At 37.6% G+C, this 18,293-nt stretch overlaps 1 protein-coding gene and 1 non-coding gene across 14 annotated transcripts in view; both read left to right on the top strand.

The window, feature by feature from the left end:
* Positions 1-18,293, top strand: part of CKAP5 (cytoskeleton associated protein 5) — a 54,024-nt gene that overhangs the window by 26,713 nt on the left and 9,018 nt on the right. For 4 of the 13 annotated variants that reach the window (XM_072929943.1, XM_072929946.1, XM_072929945.1 and 1 more), the window contains exons 18-39: positions 180-274; positions 1,600-1,657; positions 1,739-1,864; positions 2,202-2,338; positions 2,500-2,674; positions 3,196-3,309; positions 5,407-5,535; positions 6,133-6,327; positions 6,969-7,104; positions 7,826-7,914; positions 8,725-8,835; positions 9,124-9,246; positions 9,914-10,063; positions 10,453-10,656; positions 11,364-11,499; positions 12,360-12,553; positions 14,728-14,900; positions 15,112-15,135; positions 16,010-16,183; positions 16,612-16,732; positions 17,422-17,601; positions 18,025-18,212. In XM_072929943.1, coding sequence (XP_072786044.1) covers positions 180-274; positions 1,600-1,657; positions 1,739-1,864; positions 2,202-2,338; positions 2,500-2,674; positions 3,196-3,309; positions 5,407-5,535; positions 6,133-6,327; positions 6,969-7,104; positions 7,826-7,914; positions 8,725-8,835; positions 9,124-9,246; positions 9,914-10,063; positions 10,453-10,656; positions 11,364-11,499; positions 12,360-12,553; positions 14,728-14,900; positions 15,112-15,135; positions 16,010-16,183; positions 16,612-16,732; positions 17,422-17,601; positions 18,025-18,212 — 3,032 coding nt within the window. The remainder of the gene's footprint in view (positions 1-179; positions 275-1,599; positions 1,658-1,738; positions 1,865-2,201; positions 2,339-2,499; positions 2,675-3,195; positions 3,310-5,406; positions 5,536-6,132; positions 6,328-6,968; positions 7,105-7,825; positions 7,915-8,724; positions 8,836-9,123; positions 9,247-9,913; positions 10,064-10,452; positions 10,657-11,363; positions 11,500-12,359; positions 12,554-14,727; positions 14,901-15,111; positions 15,136-16,009; positions 16,184-16,611; positions 16,733-17,421; positions 17,602-18,024; positions 18,213-18,293) is intronic. The other 9 variants (XM_012574101.5, XM_030274236.4, XM_030274235.4 and 6 more) reach the window with 3 other exon arrangements.
* LOC115495693 (small nucleolar RNA SNORD67) lies at positions 16,780-16,890 on the top strand. Its single transcript, XR_003960995.1, has one exon. It is a non-coding gene; the product is annotated as a small nucleolar RNA SNORD67 (small nucleolar RNA).

Consider the following 18,293-nt stretch of genomic DNA (forward strand, 5'->3'; position numbering starts at 1 on the left):
CTGGTTCACTTCAGTTCCAGTTGTATCCTGCTACAGTGACACAGTTGCTTTTTCATTTTCTGTTACCCTAGCCTTTTCTGTCCACTTGTCCTGTGTTTTTTGCGGGTATCTTCACTTACTTATTGCTTTGTCACCTGGTTTGCCAGTGAAAGTTTACACTTAACTCTCTTCTATTCCAGGTTGTGGCTATGGCTTTCTCTCAGAAGAATCCTAAAAACCAGTCAGAAACTTTGAACTGGCTTTCAAATGCAATTAAAGAGTTTGGCTTTTCTGGGTAAGTCTTTTAAATAAATTACAAAGAGAAACTTGAATGAAAATGTTTCTAATCTGGAGCTAAGGCTCTGTTCTTCTGAGCTCTAGTTCCTTAAATTCTGATGCTAGCCATGTTCTTCTAGCCCTTAAGTATATAACTGAAAGTATCTGGCATTACTAGTATGGTAGGATGTGATGACATTACTAGCTACTTTACTCGCCACTCAATCTTCTCTGAAGATCATCTGTCTTACGGTACTTATAGGTGTGTCTTGGGCACAGAGCTCTGGTACTGCATGGCTATTATACTCCTACTTGGATACACCTGCACCCAGGTGGACCACTACACATTTTATAGTTGAAAATTAAAAAACACAAGTGAATCTGATAACCTACTGGAGAGTACATAACCAGCATGCCTGTTAATCTCCTTGGGAGACATTTTGAGGTTGATGGCAGGTGGATGAAGTTTTAGCCAACAAAATAGCTGTTACTATGTCTGGCAATGTTAGAGTGAGAAATTATTTCTCCATCAGAACCAGGGATAGCATGCCTTAATTTTTAATCACTAGTCTTTTAACTGGATGTGGTTAAGCATATATAATAGAGTTTAGTCCTGAGGAAAAGGATCTCTAAGCAGGGAAAACTTCAAATATCACTTAATTTGACTACTTGGGTGGTTACTATACCTGTCTTAAAATATTTTGTGGCTTTTAAATGGATAGTGACATGATTGAGTCTGAGAAATAAATTCTTCCTTAGTAAATTCCACCAAAAATACATGTTTGCAGCATGGAATGTATATAGATGTGTTACTGCAGAAGTGTGCAGAAGAGGCTGCACAGGTAATATATAAGATTCCCACCTTCCTTTATTTCTCTTGTAAATACCCATTTGAAAATTGTGCCTTTTTCTGGAAGAAAAAAAAAAAAAAAAAAAAAAAAAAAGACCCACCAGAACAGTAATATACCCTCACCTTTATTGTGTAGTCATGTTTCAGGTACTAGATTCTTTCCTCAATATTTCAGTCCTAATTGTCACATAGATTATGTAGTTTAAGAAACTTCCAGCTGTGATAATAGTAAGCTTTTGTATAAATTGTTTACTGATTGATTTTCACAGTAGGCTATTCTCCAAACTGATCTTTCAGTAATTATTTAAGCAGCTACTATCTACACTGTACCTGTGACGACATAATTTTATGAGTATACATGTCTTCATTATCTAAGTTAGTTGTGTAAATCTGTCTAGGGGTATCTTTTTTATTTAACATACTGTGATGATTTAGTTTGTTGGTGCTGTTTCCTGTGTTTTGTTTTATTTATGGGAGATATGTTTTTTCCGCAGATTGAATGTCAAAGCTTTCATCAGTAATGTGAAGACAGCTCTTGCTGCAACTAACCCAGTGAGTAAATTTAGAATCTTCATCCTGAATTATTATCAGTCCTGGATTTGAAGACTGAGTGCTTTTTCATCTTTCTGGCAGGCTGTGAGGACTTCTGCCATTACATTGCTGGGAGTAATGTATCTTTATGTGGGACCTTCTCTGCGAATGTTTTTTGAAGATGAGAAGCCAGCCCTTCTCTCCCAGATAGATGCAGAATTTGAAAAGGTATGAAGTGGAGCTCTCTTGCTACCAAGTATCATTAAAGCTACTTTGAAACTTCAGTAGCTGGAGTTCGTAGTAATATTGTGGTCTAACCCTTGGGCTTGTAATTGAACCAGACTTAAGACAGTGCACAAAGGCTGCCAATTCATTATGTGTAGCTATCTCAATAGTCCTATTTTTTCATTATGAACTTGTAAGGTTCCTGGGTTTGTTTGAATAGTGTAATTGTTTAGAAGTCTGCTGTCCTGATCCAGTGTATTCGTATCATACAAGTGGTTTTATTTTTAGTGGCAAATGAAAAATTGTAAAATTGTTGTTTCTGATTTTGTGTTGCTTGCAGATGCAAGGACAGACAGCACCAGCTCCAACTCGTGGCATTTCCAGGCACAGCGTGGGAGGTGGGGATGATGGTGAAGAAGAAGAACAGGAGGAGGTTGGGAATGATGTTGTGGATCTCTTGCCAAGAGCAGATATTGGGTAGGTTTTTACTCTATCACCTGAACACACACTACCACTGCAATTCAAAACTTTGCATTTATAACTGCTTTCTAAGCAGAAATCTATGGTGTTAAAGCTCTCAAATAATAATAGAGATACTACTAAGTAAATGGACACTTTACCTGTTTTTTCTCTTGCAGTGATAAGATCACAGCAGAGCTAGTGTCTAAGATTGGGGATAAAAATTGGAAGATCAGAAAGGAAGGTCTAGATGAAGTGACAAGCATAATAAATGAAGCAAAGTTCATACAGCCAAACATAGGAGAACTTCCAGCTGCTCTGAAGGGTCGTCTCAATGACTCCAATAAAATCTTGGTATGTTTTTCAAAATCCTGTTTCAGTTTTTTCCAGATTAAAACTTGAGGTAGTGATAATTCCTGAACCTTGCTTGTTACTGTGTGGTCTCTTTCAATTACATTAAATCAACAGTTGGGAAATAGTTCACAATGTGTTTCAAAATCATACATTTCCCTATTTTAATAAATATTTTCCTTTTTTTCATTTAAAAACGCTTCGAAAGAAATAAAAACTACCTTTGCTCTGAATGTAATATAAGGAAATCTTAAAAGAATTTGACTAATAGCTTCATTTGTCACAAAAGTGAATTGTTCCTTGTTTGAAAATATTTGTACTTGAAATTTAATTTGCTCAGTATATGGAAATATATTTTGGTTTTCAGTGTGATGAATTTCAAGGCTGGAATAGGTTTTATTGAGCAGGCATTCTAAAGTAAATGCTTAATATATAGCAGTATCTCTTTTCCCTGTATAACTGAGTTTTTGCACAAATGCTTGTTACACTGTTTTATTTAAAACCTTTTTTTTTCTTTTGTGCAGGTGCAACAAACTCTGAGCATTCTTCAGCAGCTAGCAACAGCAATGGGCCCCAATATCAAACAGTATGTGAAAAATTTGGGAATTCCTGTCATTACAGTTCTAGGAGATAGTAAGGTAGGACAAGCATCAAGATGTCTTTCCTATTTGTGTATCTAAGCCATACCTGAAAGGTGGTTGGTAGTTAAAACTTCTTGGAAGCTTACCAATTTTCAAAAAAGTTCTTGCCTGAATGACAGCTTAATATTCAAGCATAAATATATGCCTGAATGTATATTCAGATGTATTTTCTCCTTGTAACTAAAACAAGTAAAACAATCTTTCTTTTAAATGAATGTGGTGACAATAATCATATTTCTGCTGCTGGAAATACAGTATTTTAGGCACTGAACAGGTTTGCTTGGTTAAGTTTCTTGTAGACTTTTTAGTGAATCACTGTGGATGCCAGTATGCATTGTTGTTTTCTTTGTCACTTTGTAAAGGACCTTTAAACTGTAGGTCGACATAGGACATTCAGAACTGACTCTGAAGATTGTGTAAATAGCATCAGTGTTGAGTTTGCCAGGATGCTGTGTCAAAATCAAGCTTAGGACCATGGGAAAGAATTATCTGAAGCAATGAGTAAAGAGGCTTGGGCAGATGCCAATATCTTCTGTCAGAAGTCATGGGCAATTATCAAAGATAGCATACTTCAGCTGTCTCTACTTGGAATGTGAGTAGGAAGAAGAGCAGAAGCTGGATCTACCTGTCCAGACCAGTGGAAAGACTTGGACTAGTTCTAGGGCTAGATAAAAATCTCCTGGTTCAAATTATTTTCCCTTTAAGTGACTTTATGTGACTGTTAAATTCTTCTTTTAACTCGCCAATTATCCTGAGGTAACAGCAAACTCCTTTTATAGGGTCATAGAACTTTCTAGGTTTGCAGGGAGCCCTACAGACCATCTAGTTCCAGCCCACTGCCATAGGCATGGACACTTTCCACTAGACCCGGTTGCTCAGAGCCCCAGACTGGCAGGAGAGTTGCAAGTGTGTGGTTTAAAGATAAGACCAGTTGTGATTAACTTACACTGTTAATTAAAATGCATAATACTGACATAACTTGTAAGCACAATAATGCTGACAGAAGATTGTATGCTCGTTTGAACACTCTTACAGTGGTGATTTTTTAAGTACTTTAAGTGCAAGATTCAACTAGTTTATGAAATTTGTCAAGTTTTTGAAGATGAGAATAGTCCATTTTGGGTCCTGCTTCACTATGTTTATAGTGGACCCACTGAATAATTGAGGAAAATAATCAGCTTTTAGCATGAGTGAAGACGAATTAAATTTGGCTGATGGGAACCAAGGCCTTGTCAGAGAGGCTGATGAGAATGTGTTTATCTGCAGCACATGATTTGTTTCTTTTCCTCAGTGAGGTAGAAGATGGGAGGAGTTGGTAAAGCAAGGATGCTGTCTCCTTGTTGACATACATATATGCCTGGATGTTACTTCTGCATTTAATATGGTTCATACTTAACTAAATGAGTCTGCTACGTTATTAGCTTTCCTCAGAAATTCAGCCTACAGGAGAGGGTCACATGTATTGAGTCATGTCTAGACTGATAACATTTTAAAGAACCACGGTTGTTAAATATTCCATCTGGCTTCTCATAACTTCATATAGCTGCTTCAAAAAAGGGTGCTGTTCTAAATTTTGCTTGGAAAAAACAAGAAGGAAATTGGTAGGAATTAGAGGGCTCCCTCATTCCTGATTTTGCTCATATGTATCCTAAATGGGAGTGCCCTAATACGAGGTTCCATAATCCACTTGCCTTGATTTATGAATGTGCAGTCTATTTTAAGCACTATATAAGTCATTAACATTAATTTTTAACTTCTTTGAGAGTTAGATACCCAGAATTATCGTCAATGAATGGTAGCATGTAAAAGTAATTTTAGAGATACCCTTTCACCCTCTTTATTACACTTATTTTTTAAAAAATGATGGTAGATAAGTATAATGTCTGATTTGGAGATTGCTGTAGCTGATATCATCACTGAAACTAAATTCTTCTGAATCTTAGGCTTCTTAAGCTGCAAATAAAAAAAGAGATTTCAAAGCCCATGATGTGGAAGCTTTTTGCTTTCATAGGAAGGATGACTATTGCTTCTTCTGTCATGATCTTCTGACCTCTCTTTAAGATTCATTCTTTTTAAATCTTGTTCTTGCTGCAGAATAACGTTCGTGCTGCTGCACTGGCAACTGTGAATGCCTGGGCCGAGCAAACTGGCATGAAAGAGTGGTTGGAAGGGGAAGACCTGTCAGAAGAGCTCAAAAAAGAAAATCCTTTCCTAAGACAAGAGGTAGGCTTCTGTCAAGTAAACTTCTTATGTACGTCAAATCGAAATAACCTTATGTCTATGGACTCTTTATCTCTGCAGACTGAAATTACACAACGCTACCATTATATGGGAAAACAAGTCACTGTGTATTTGTTCTGACATAAAATTGTTAAACCTTAAAAGGCTAATAACAAACTTCCTTCTTGCATGGTAGCTGTCATTTAGACTTCAGTGCCTCTAAAATGGAACTTTTGTCTGTTTTGACTAGCGTTTAAACAGCTAGTTTATGTTCCCTTACATTCACTGTGGAAGAGAACTGGAGACATTAAAAAGAGTGGCTGAAATTCTATTCCTTTCAAAAGGAAGAAACAGCCTGCAAAGAGACCAGGCTTAAAGTTTTAAGATAGTTGTGTGTTAACATGCTGTACTTAACTTTTAATTTTTGTAATTGCTGACATGAAAATTGATGTTGTTGAAGAATATTTGAAAAATGGGTGGGTTTTTCCTACTTACATTGTAGAATGTAATGGTGTGTGAAGGACTGCTGTTCAGACTCTCATGCCTTGGCACATACAAACTTTGCACAGCTCTGTGAACACTTCTTTAAAACTTTTTCAGCTTCTTGGCTGGTTGGCTGAGAAGCTGCCTGCCCTCCGTTCTGTTCCTTCTGACCTACTGTTGTGTGTGCCTCACCTGTACTCCTGCCTTGAGGATCGAAATGGGGATGTGCGCAAAAAGGCACAGGATGCCCTGCCGTTCTTCATGATGCATCTGGGCTTTGAGAAGATGGCAAAAGCCACTGGCAAGCTGAAGGTACTTCTGTTACTGTGATTAGATCATGTGATCTTGAATGAGTGAATATTAAGCCTATTCACAGTCTCATGACATGCTGTCTTGAGTCATGTAAGCTTGTCTGCATTGAGTATTTTCAGGGGCACTGAAAATAGTATCAGGAGCTGTGAGCTAGAGGTTTCTCTGCTTCAGAAATTATTACTGCCATTACAGGCTTATTACTTCAAGAGCTTGATATTTATTCACTCTGCTTTTCTTCTGAAAGAATCTCCTTGCAGATAGCTTCCATACCAGTTCCTGTCTCACTCTATGCATGTCTGCTCATGCTTTAACATGGTTTCTAGCAGTTTGGTTTGGCTTATGGACCCTTGAGTGGTGGGTAGGCACTCCACTGACATCCAAAGACCACTCACCCAGAGTGAATTTGCATAGTTGCCATAGATCTTGCAGAAGAAACTTTAAGGAAAGATATTTTAACTCAAAACAAAAGTATCTGAGAACAATGGTGTTTTAAGATGACCATCCTCCGAGATGCTTTTAAGGGAGCATGGATGTTTCAAACTAATTTTGTTTTTGTTGTCTGTAGCACATATTGGAAAGATTAGTGATAGACATTACTAAATTTATCACTTTTTTTTTTTTTTGCGCTTTTTGTTTTCTAGCCAACTTCCAAAGACCAGGTACTGGCCATGCTGGAGAAAGCCAAAGCTAACATGCCAGCCAAACCAGCTCCACCTGCTAAAGCATCTTCTAGAGTGGTAGGAGGAGCAGCTCCAGCCAAATTCCAACCTGCATCAGGTAACCTCTGACATTTGGAGAAATTACTGAGAAAATGGTGGATTTGTAAGCTTTTTGACATGCCAGAGGAATAAACATACTTAGCTAAAGAATAGGTATTCAGTATAGTTAGGGTTCTGGTTGGTCTTGCATTTGAATCAGTTTCCAGTGTGGGAGGATGTTTCCTTTCCACACAACCATCTGTCAGCTGCTACTTGAAAACTTGAAAATATGTACTTGGTATTGAAGCTCAAGCCAAGCTGGGCTAAAGGGGAAGGTTTTTTCTTATACTAATCTAATTTTAAGATAATATTTTTTAAAATGTTTTCACATTATTTTTTGTCTGGACTATTTACTCAGTATAGTTCACTGTGGGACTGCCAGAATGCTTCTGTGGTGGGATTAGGGGACTATTGATGTGAAGAATCAAACTGCTGGGGCTAGCTTATTCAAGCCAGGTGCAACTACAGCTCTAGACATTAGCCTGCACACTATATATGTCTGCATTTCTTAATTGTTTTGAAAAATGACAAATTGGCTGACATACCATAATCTTAATTAGGAAAACTTTGCATGCTAACATGGAATTTAAGGGACTTCTTCAATGGGTCTAAAAGCCTCAGATGTATGTGTGATTGAGCATATTGTATCCACAAATGTTTTTTCATATGTCCTAAGAAGAGAAAACTGATAACCTAAAATAGGCTTCTAGATAACTTTAAATGGTCTATTGTTTCTCCAGCATTTGCTGATGATTTGGGGTCTAATACCATAGAATCCAAGCCTGATCTCAAAAAAGCCAAAGCAGGAGGACTCTCCTCTAAAGCTAAGGTATGTTGATTGCCTTTTGTCTAAAATGAGTTTCATGAAGTTAGTAGCTGTGGTTTATTAATGTGTTGTAAGTTAGAAGAATGTAGTCCTTGCTGCAGACAACTTTTATTAAAAATCTTCGTGTTTGTCTGAACTCTGAAATGACAGGCATTCCCATATCACTTACCTGATCACAGCTTTTGTCATGACCTATTTAATTCCTGAAGTCCATATTGTCAAAAATCAGTCTTATGAGAAACTCAGTCTGTTCTAAATTTTCCTGGCCACTTTGATTTTTCTGCTGTTGAGAATTCATTCTTACTATTCCAGGTCTAATATTACACTTGAATGTTATTGAACCTATGTATCAAAAGAAATTAATCTCTGTCTTACAGTGTGAAGGGTAAGAAGTTCTCAAGTCACAGTGCAGCAAGGGAAGTAGTATGCTTAAAAACATAATCTCAACTGATTACAGTCAATTTTTGGTTAGGTTTTTCTGTTGTTTTGTGTTACAGTATTTTTTTTCTGTTAGTAATAAAGTCCTATGTATATAACTAAAAATAACCCAAATTGTTCTACAGTCCCATTGTCTCCATTGTCTGAAGTAGTGCTGTAACAAGCACATTTGATGTAGGTCTATATTCATGGTAAGAATGAGCAGAACAAACCTTGAAGGATGTTGTAGGTTTGCTGAAGTCAATGCAGTGTTCTGCCAGAACTCTGCTGGTAGAATTAAGACTTTTGTTGTCAGAAATCTGTTTATTCTTAAAGAGTTTCCATTCCAAACCTTTTAACACATTCTCAGCAAAGACTTCTCTGTGTTATTTTCAGCAGTCAGATGTTAATAGCAATATGTCCAAGGGTAATGCCCGCCTGTCCAAAGCTAATACAAACCTCAGCAAGGGCGGTTCAAGTCTGACAAAGAACCAGTCTATCAAACAGGTACCACGTTGGATTTTAGGGATGTGTGTGTGGATGACTAGCACACTGGTTGAGAGTGATGCATCATAATTCACAGGGTACTACTGTGCACACTGTCATGGGTATTGCTTCCACAGCAGCTGGGCACACACTTTTAAACTTCTAATCAACATTTTTCTTTCAGCTTCGCTCTGGCTCTTGTACACATAGGCAACATGAGGGTGGCAAGTATCTATCTAATGCTTGCAGTTACTGGGATTGAGGCATATATATGGCTTGTGTTGCCTGCTAATGCCTTGCTTATTTCAGGTACAGGGAAAGAAGGTGCTAAGCAAGCCTAATCTGAAGGAAGACGATGATAAATCAGGCCCTATTTTTATCATTGTCCCAAATGGGAAGGAACAGAGGATGAGAGAAGAGAAAGCTCTGAAGGTGAGAAAAATCAGGATGTGTTCACAAATTTTGAAGTGGAGGGTTTAAATGCGTTCTTTAGTTTTTAACTTAGAATTAAACTTACTGTGGCATGCGTTAGCCACTGTCCAATCTTGGAATCTGATTCTCGAATTGAATTTCATATCTCAATAGCAGGCTTACTGTGGCGTTTCTTTTCTGATTTTCAGATTTTGTGTATTTATACACTGTCATAAAAACCTAAGACCTTTTTACATTTTTCAAGTTGTCAAGTATCATTAAGCTTAGTCAGTTGTTTTCAGGTATAGTGTCAGAGTTCTAGGATACATTGCAAATACTTTAATATACTTATTTTGAGCAGCCCCACTTAGCTGTAGGGAAAATTCTATTACTGAAAATATGCATGTTATTTGTAACTTGCTAGTAAGTAGGCCTGTCTAGAGCTTAAAAACAATTACTTTAAGTGATAATTATTAAGATAATAGCATAAGGCTAATCAGTCCATATGAAGAAAATTTGTCATTTAAAAAAAAAGGTGAGCAAACACCACTGATTTTTCATTACTTATTGGCAATAAGAAGGCTTTGAAAACAGGTTCTAAAGCAGAAATAAAAGATGTTCAACCTGCAGCATATGTGAGGAAGTAAAGGTATTGCTTGCTGTGCGTTCTAAATGCTGCCTTTTACAGGTGTTAAAGTGGAATTTCACTACTCCCCGTGATGAATATATTGAACAGCTGAAAACGCAGATGTCTACTTGTGTGGCCAAGTGGCTACAGGATGAGATGTTTCATGCAGACTTCCAGCACCACAACAAAGCACTGACTGTTATGGTTGAGGTGAGTTTGGATCTGTGGTAGAATATCAGGCTGATAGAATTACTCTCTGCTGTGAAAGATACTGCTTGAATTAAAATCAAATAGAAATTCTCTGAGGAGCCAGGGGTCATTGTTCTGTGTGGTTGAAACCTAAACATACATAGAAGTAATTTTCAGTGGTATGATGAAATTGGTATTAAGACTGTTTCTCAGGAGAAGGGAAAATTTCCTCACCAGAGACTTCTCTTAGAATTTCAGAAAGCCATATAAGTTAAAAGTGAGTATGTATTGTTCTAAGAATCTACCAATAAATGTAGATTATTTTATTATTTTACCAGACATAGCTTAGCTTATTTCTTGTTGAACAGTGTCTTTCAATTTACATAACTTTTTTTTAAACTGCTTTCAAGCACTTGGAGAGTGAAAAAGATGGAGTCATCAGCTGCCTGGATTTGATCTTAAAATGGCTTACCCTGAGGTTCTTTGATACCAACACAAGTGTTTTGATGAAAGCACTTGAATACCTTAAATTGCTTTTCAATTTGCTGAGTCAAGAAGAATATCACCTCACCGAAAATGAAGCATCCTCTTTCATCCCATATCTTATCCTAAAGGTACAATTTTTTTACAGAAACTAAAATTATTTTTCATTAGGTTTATGGAAGAATGCCATCAAACACTGCAATATGTTCATTCTAAATATATTGTGAGTGGAGTTAAATCCAGTTGATGGCTTGTGTGAAAATCAACAGGCTGTGTTTATTTAACCTGGAGAAAAGGAAGCTCAGGGGAGATCTTAGTGCTCTTCATAGCTACCTGAAAGGAGGCTAAATGCTCTTCATAACTACCTGTAGTGAGGGGGGTGTTGGTGTTGTCTTGTCAAGTAACAAGTGAATAGAATGAGAGCAAAAGGCTCAAATTGTTCTAGGAAAGGCTTACATTGGGTATTTGGAAAAATTTATTTCCTGAATGGGTTGTCAGTCACTGAAACAGGCTGCCCAGGGAAGAGGTTTAGTCTCCATCACTGAAAGTATTTAGAAGACTTGTAGATGTGGCACCTGGGGACATGGTTTAGTGGTAGACTTGGCACCATTGCTTTAGCGGTTTGACTTGATGATGTTAAGGTTGTCTTTTGTCACCTTTATGATTCTATATTGCATATTTCCCTTAAAAGCCATGGACAAAAAAGGGATTTTGCCTTGAGAATGATTCTGGCTTTTCCCAGACTATTTAGATTAGTCAAAAAGTATCATGAGACTGTATAAAATATTCTGTATTTCTTCCCCTCTTTTTCATTTTTTTTACATTAATTTTCCATTAGGTAGGAGAACCAAAAGATGTCATCCGTAAGGACGTACGTGCCATTCTGAACAGAATGTGTCTCATCTATCCAGCCAGCAAGATGTTCCCTTTTATCATGGAGGGGACAAAATCAAAAAACTCCAAACAACGTGCAGGTAGGAAATGGCCTGTTGAACTGCATGTGTTCAAAGTACTTGAAATTGCTTTGGTTTGCATCTTGAAAAACCCAGCATAAGAATGTTAGGTGGGATGTGTGGGATGTGAGATTTACATGCACGTGGCATTTTATGCAGATGTTTGTAAATGTTTAAAGGATGAGATATTGAGATATCCAAGTAGTATCATACAGGTTTTTTTTTTTGTTTTTTTTTTGTTTTTTTTTTTTTTTTTTTTTGTTTTTTTTTGTTTTTTTGTTGTTTGGTGTCTTTGTACCTTCCAAAGGCATGTAATGTCTTAAGTTGCTGTGAGTATTATGAGTCCCTTAAGTAGGCTTGTTTTCTTAGTGAAACAGTGCTGGGGAGAACAGCAACAGTACTATTTCCCTACTCACCAAGAGAATCAGTTAATCTGATCAAGAAATGTCTCTGCACTGTACATTTGTCTCACCACAAGTAATCTCTGTAATAAATTTGTGACATTTGTAGTTCAAACAACTTCTTGATGACTTAGAGAATATCTTATCCTGGTATAAGCAGAAAGTTAAATTCTCTACATAATATAATATTGCAAGCTCACAACTGTTAACCTGAATGTGATGTTAATTGTAACATTGCTTATACATGGTTATGGGAAACACTTGAAGTGTAGAAGAGTGACTGACAGCTTTTATCTAAGAAGTAGTCTGCTGTAGCTTACTATTGATCCCATAAATCTCCTGGAGTATATCTACCATCAGCTTTGTGGTTGGCAGTTCGCTACAGTGAATGTTCAAGCTGTGCAAGCAACACAGGAATTGGAGGGCTTTCTTCCCAGCAGCTTTAAAGTTTAATGTGCGCATGTTATCTTCTTCTTTTAGAATGCTTGGAAGAGCTTGGATGTCTGGTTGAATCGTATGGCATGAATGTTTGCCAGCCAACTCCAGGGAAAGCCTTAAAAGAAATGGCAACCCACATTGGTGACCGGGACAATACTGTGCGCAACGCTGCACTGAACACCATCGTGACTGTCTACAATGTCCATGGCGACCAAGTGTTCAAGCTGATTGGAAATGTCAGTATCACTGCAAATAAGTTTATGGGGATTTTCGGTTAGAGTGCTGTGCTTGATTTGGTTTGTGGGATTGTTTGTTTGGGTTTTGGTGGTTTGGTTTTTCTTCAAGTCCTTACACTTTTGTAGGAAATTAGCAGTGTTTTGCTTGCAATTGGTCATGGTACATCTTGCTGTTGGCATCAAGAGTATTTTGTAGTTTTGAAAATAACTTACTACATCATAGATCCTTTGATGGCTATTTGGTTAATCCCAGATTGTAGCATATATGAAATCATAAAATGGTTTGGGAAGGGGCCTTAAAAACCATTTAGGTTCAAACCCCCTGCCATGGGCAGAAGCACTTGAACACTTCAAGGGACTGGTTATTCTGTTTCATTGCCTCAGCCACTCTCACAGTCAAGAGTTTCTAATCCAATCTGAATTTAGCTTCTTTAATCTTAAGGTAATTACTACTTTTCTATCACTGTGTTCTCTTGTTAGAAGTCCCTCTCCAGCTTCCTTGTAGGCCCCTTTTAGGTACTGGAAGACTGCAATGAGGTCTCCCTAGAGCCTTCTCTTCAACATACTCCCAGCCCTAACTCTCAGGCTGTTTCCAGAAAGAGAAGTGTATATAACCTGGATGTGCATGAATGAAAAGGGAAACTGGGGAGAAAAAAAAAAAAAAAAAAAAAAAAGAGAGAGAGAAGAATACTGACCTTCATGGGAATTAAATTGTTTATAAAGAGAAACTTGTGTTATAGTCAACTATACAAGTAACACATCTGATTCAGAATAGTTGGATAACTTATTTGGCCAGAAAAGGCTAGTTATTTGGGCTCCAATAAGTTCTCAGTTTTTTTTTTTTTATCCCAAACTTACCAATTGCTTTGCAGGTGAATTCTGGTAAGTTTTGCTTACTTGCTTCATCTTACTGCATTTCATTTTTAACGTGTCAGTACTATGCTGCTTTGTATTGCTGCTCTTTTGGTTTCTGAAAATCATACTTAGCCATTATCACCTAAAATGCAGTAAAAAAGTTAAAGGTGGCAAAACTCAGTCTCCAGTGTCCAGCAATGGAAAGCTAGTTCATTGTGTTTATAATTACTGTGCATATCACATTAAGTACACTGAATTCCAATCTGAATCAAGAGCACTTAGATCTTTTTTTACAGTTCTGTTCTCTGGATTTGGTCTTGGCAATGTTTCTAGCAGCATAAAACTGATGGGAATGTGATAGATATTTTAATGCCTTTGCAGCTTTGTTGCTGCCCCACCTTTTTTTTTTTTTTTTTTTTTAATTTCCAACTTCTTGAAAAATTGAAATTTAATGTAACTCTTCTCTGGTAACTGTTCCCATGAGAGTTAATATTGCATTTTCATTAATATCATAGATTTCCATTCCATTTAACTGTTGTTCAGAGTGCAATCTGCTTAGTCCGTTTGCTTTTGAATTTTCAAGGTAAAGGAAAATCTGTAACACCTGAACAATTCAGCTCTTTCTAACCATGACTTTCTTAGCTTCAGTATGGTCCATCTATGGGTTCTCTTATTTCTATTTAGAAAGGAAGGTTTCTAAATCATAGGAATGCTGGAAAGTACTTCTCATGAAATTGTAATGCCTACTTTTGTTCAAATGGAGTTATTGGTAGTCTTTGGTCTGATAGATAAGCAGGTAAATATGAATCTTTTCACTGCCTGAGTTTGGATCATTAAGTTGTCTTAGAATGGTGTTCATATTGAATTATGAGTACATTGAACAGGACAATTATCAGAAGAACTCTGGCTTCTGTGGCAGGGTCCCAAGTGTTCAAGCACTGCCTGGTCTGCTAATAGAGACTATAGGAGGGTGGGTGGGGCTTTCTTTGAGGTTTTTTCAGCAACACATCCAACATTACGAACATGGGGTAGTACCATAGTTTGAATTCAAGATTAACTGTTTCTTGAAAGTTATATGGGCTAGAAATAGGTATATTCCGTATTACAGTTTGTCAACATGAATTAATTATCTCTTGAAGTCGCACCTGACAGTCCAGAGAGTTCTGGTGAGTTTGTTGCTAGGACGTAGCATTGACAGTTCCCACCTTTATGTTAGAGAACTTCAGTCTGCACTGATAAGTATGCTGTGAATCCTGTAGGTGACTGAAATTTCTAAAACCCATACAACTCGGGATAAGTGATAGCATTGTGTGTTGCAGCTTTCAGAGAAAGACATGAGCATGCTGGAGGAAAGAATAAAGCGGTCAGCCAAGAGACCCTCATCTGTTCCAGTGAGACAGGCAGAGGAGAAACCTCAGCGCACTCAGAACATCAGTGCCAATGCCAGCATGATGCGCAAGGGACAAGCTGAGGACATGTCCTCCAAACTCAAGTATGTAATGTTATATTATGGCCTCTAGCCTGCATAGTGTATGTGCTAATATGTCACACAATGTCATTTTAGTTCTTGTATCATCATCTTCGCATGTTGTGAAAAATGGCCAAATAATATAAATCTGAATGTCTGAAATTTTTTTGTCTTGTCTGTCTTGAAATCTTTCTAAATGGTCTTGTGCCTTTTTTCACTGCTTCTCCATGGACAGAATTATGTATCGCACTTATAGGATGTAAGTACTGCCCACTAACTCCTTGGTAGCAAGGCTCTTGTATCTTTCAGTTTCTGTCTTAGCCATCCCTTTCTGAGGGTGATGGGTTTGCCATGGCTAGTTCTAGGTTATTTATAGGTCTCTGAATTAAAGAAAAGAAAGAAAACAGAGATTAAGGTTTCTGTCAAGGTGACTGTAGATCAGGTTGCAGACAGACATGGCACTTCCACATTAAGCAACTGTTCAAAATATTGGGAGAACTTTCAATGTGTTGCTCTAAACTTGATATTTGTTGGACCATGTTCTAGTTATGTTAGACATGGAAGCACAGAAGTGGATAAGCATGTGTGAATTGTAGAGCCTGGGGCAACAGTAGCCAAAACAAAAAGCTCAGAAACTATTCATTGCCACCTGTTCATTATTTTGGAATAAATGTCTGTGCTGAGAAGTCCATATTCAAATATTTCCGTGAAAAATTTGATATGCAGCATAAGTCATGTGAGGATGCTGTGAGTCTTGGATTCAGAGGAGCTTGTGAGGTTGCTCTCTACATGTGCATCCTGTCCATTATTAAAAAAAAGTGAAAAAAGCCACTCAAACTTTAAAGTTGTATTCTTTTAATAGTACTGTAAACTGTGCTAGTTATCCCAAACCATACATACCTGGCACAGGTACGGGACACCTTGTCACTTACAAGAGAAACTAAGAGGGCAAGTAAGTAGTAGCTGCTCTTATGGCCTACAGAAGTTTGTTTTACTAAGGACTAGGGGAAAGGCAGAGGGAGTTAAGGGGCTTGAATATAATACAAACTGCAAAACCTGTATTAGTATGAGAGCTTCAGGGCTACCAGTGGACGCTGGTGCTAATATTCTTGCCTCTCTCCTGATTTCTGTAGCCAAAATCGCAACATGGGCAACCACTCGGAGACAGCACATACAGTTCCACGGGAATTTCAGCTGGATCTTGATGAAATTGAAAATGACAATGGAACAGTCAGATGTGAGATGCCAGCACTTGTACAGCACAAACTAGATGACATCTTTGAGCCAGTATTGATTCCTGAGCCCAAGTGAGTTTAGTTTTACCTCCTTAATGTAAGTCAGCAGGACTGCCTAAAAAGTATTTTGAGAAGGTGAATTGATAGTGCTTCTACATTCAGACTTGTTTTCAAAAGAGGGTAATGTCAGCTAACTTGAAAAGATGGCAAAACAGAGTTTTGTTGTACTCTTCTGAAATCTGGAGAGCAGTTATTTTGCATGAAAAACATTCGTTCTACTTAGTCATTTTTATAGCTAGAGCATATTGCATTTGTAAACGCATCATCAGTGTCTTTACAAATAGTGCAACAGACATGGTTTAAAGGAATGATTCTTTCCTTGAGAATCCTCAGTGAAGAATGAAATCCTTTTTCCTCTAAATCTTCATTGAAATACAGCAGTTAAGTGTACATTAAAGTAGCTCTCCAAAAAGTAATGAATCCTGTTTTCAACCCTTCAGAATCCGTGCTGTGTCCCCACATTTCGATGACATGCACAGTAACACAGCTTCTACTATCAACTTTGTAATTTCCCAAGTGGCCAGTAGTGATATAAATACAAGCATCCAGGCTCTGACACAGGTAAGTGAATTGCGGTAGCAACTAATCACACTGTACCAGACTTTGCCTGCGAGGGTGATGAGTTGCACTGTGGTGGAGCAATCATGTCAGGTGACATGGGCTCTGCTCAGAATTTCCCTGATGACAAAACTAAGTGCACAGGGGCCATCTGACTCGCTTTAGCAATAGAAATTCCACTTGAAAGATATAGAATAAACTTAATGCTTTTTTCATTAGTACTTCTGTGTTATATTTTTGGTTTTGTCAAATTATTTGTGCTATGAGTTTGTAAAAACCAGTTAGTCAGTAAGAATTACATTTGAACTCCTTTAGAGATCCTTAGCAAAAGGATTGTCTTGCCCTGTAGTGTATGCATGGGTTTAGGGTGGCTTTAACTACTTAAAAGTTCTTTTTTGTCCAGAAGATTTCACAAAGCTGTAAATTCCAGAATCTATAATGCAGCTGTTGATGTTTTCATTTGTGTATGGGATAGGATTGCAGTTCTCTAAAATATCAGTAATTGATTGTGTTTGGATTAGCAATACAAATCTCTAGCTGCTGATTTTGGGTGAAAGCTTAGAATACAATTGCTTTGGCAAATGGATTGGTCAGGGCAAAACCTTTCCTACAGAAAAGTATTTAAATTATTGTTATTTTGCACTGTTTGCATTATGTTGACTTTACTAGAGAATTTTGCTTTTAAATCTTAGATCGATGAGGTACTCAAACAGGAGGACAAAGCAGAAGCTATGTCTGGCCACATCGACCAGTTCCTAATAGCAACATTTATACAGCTCCGGTTAATCTACAATACACACATGGCAGATGAGAAGCTGGACAAAGATGAGATTGTCAGACTTTACAGCTGTATTATTGGGAGCATGATCACGGTAAGGCTTGCTGTAAAAGATAAGGTGAAGAGCAAATAACTTCTGTACAGAAGTTGTGGGAGAATGGGATGTCTGTTCTGTACTTACTACTGAGTCTTTCTTACAAAGGTTTGTTGCCAACTGCTCATCAATGCACCTTTTGAGAGTAGGTGGGGAACAAGAATTTGGGGAAGCAAAAAAGGTCTCTGCTTCTGCAAAATACAGCCACAAGACTTCTCTTAAGCTCATTTTTAATATTCTTTAACTTTTGAGTGCTGAGTTGGTGGCCTGAGTATTTTCAGAAGTCACTCAGACTTTCTTCATAGGTCTGCTTTTATTTTTGTGGGAAACAGGGAGATGTCATGGTTTGACAGTGTAGTCTAGAGAAGTCCCTATACTAAAGGATTATGTGCAGGGGAAACTAACACTTTGTTCAATCTGTAGCTATTTCAGATAGAGAGTCTGGCTCGAGAGGCATCCACTGGTGTGCTTAAAGACCTAATGCATGGTCTTATTACATTAATGCTGGATTCTCGGGTTGAAGATCTTGAGGAGGGTGAGCAGGTCATCCGATCAGTCAACCTCTTGGTAGTGAAAGTTCTGGAGAAGTCTGACCAGACCAACATCTTGAGGTAAGTAATGAAAAGTGCACAATTATTGCTCTTCTTTACTTGTTCTCTTATGTTCCTTGAACAGCTGAGTTATTTAGTCAT

The sequence above is a fragment of the Taeniopygia guttata genome, chromosome 5, assembly GCF_048771995.1.
Source record: "Taeniopygia guttata chromosome 5, bTaeGut7.mat, whole genome shotgun sequence".
In the NCBI taxonomy this organism is placed as follows: Eukaryota; Metazoa; Chordata; class Aves; order Passeriformes; family Estrildidae; genus Taeniopygia; species Taeniopygia guttata.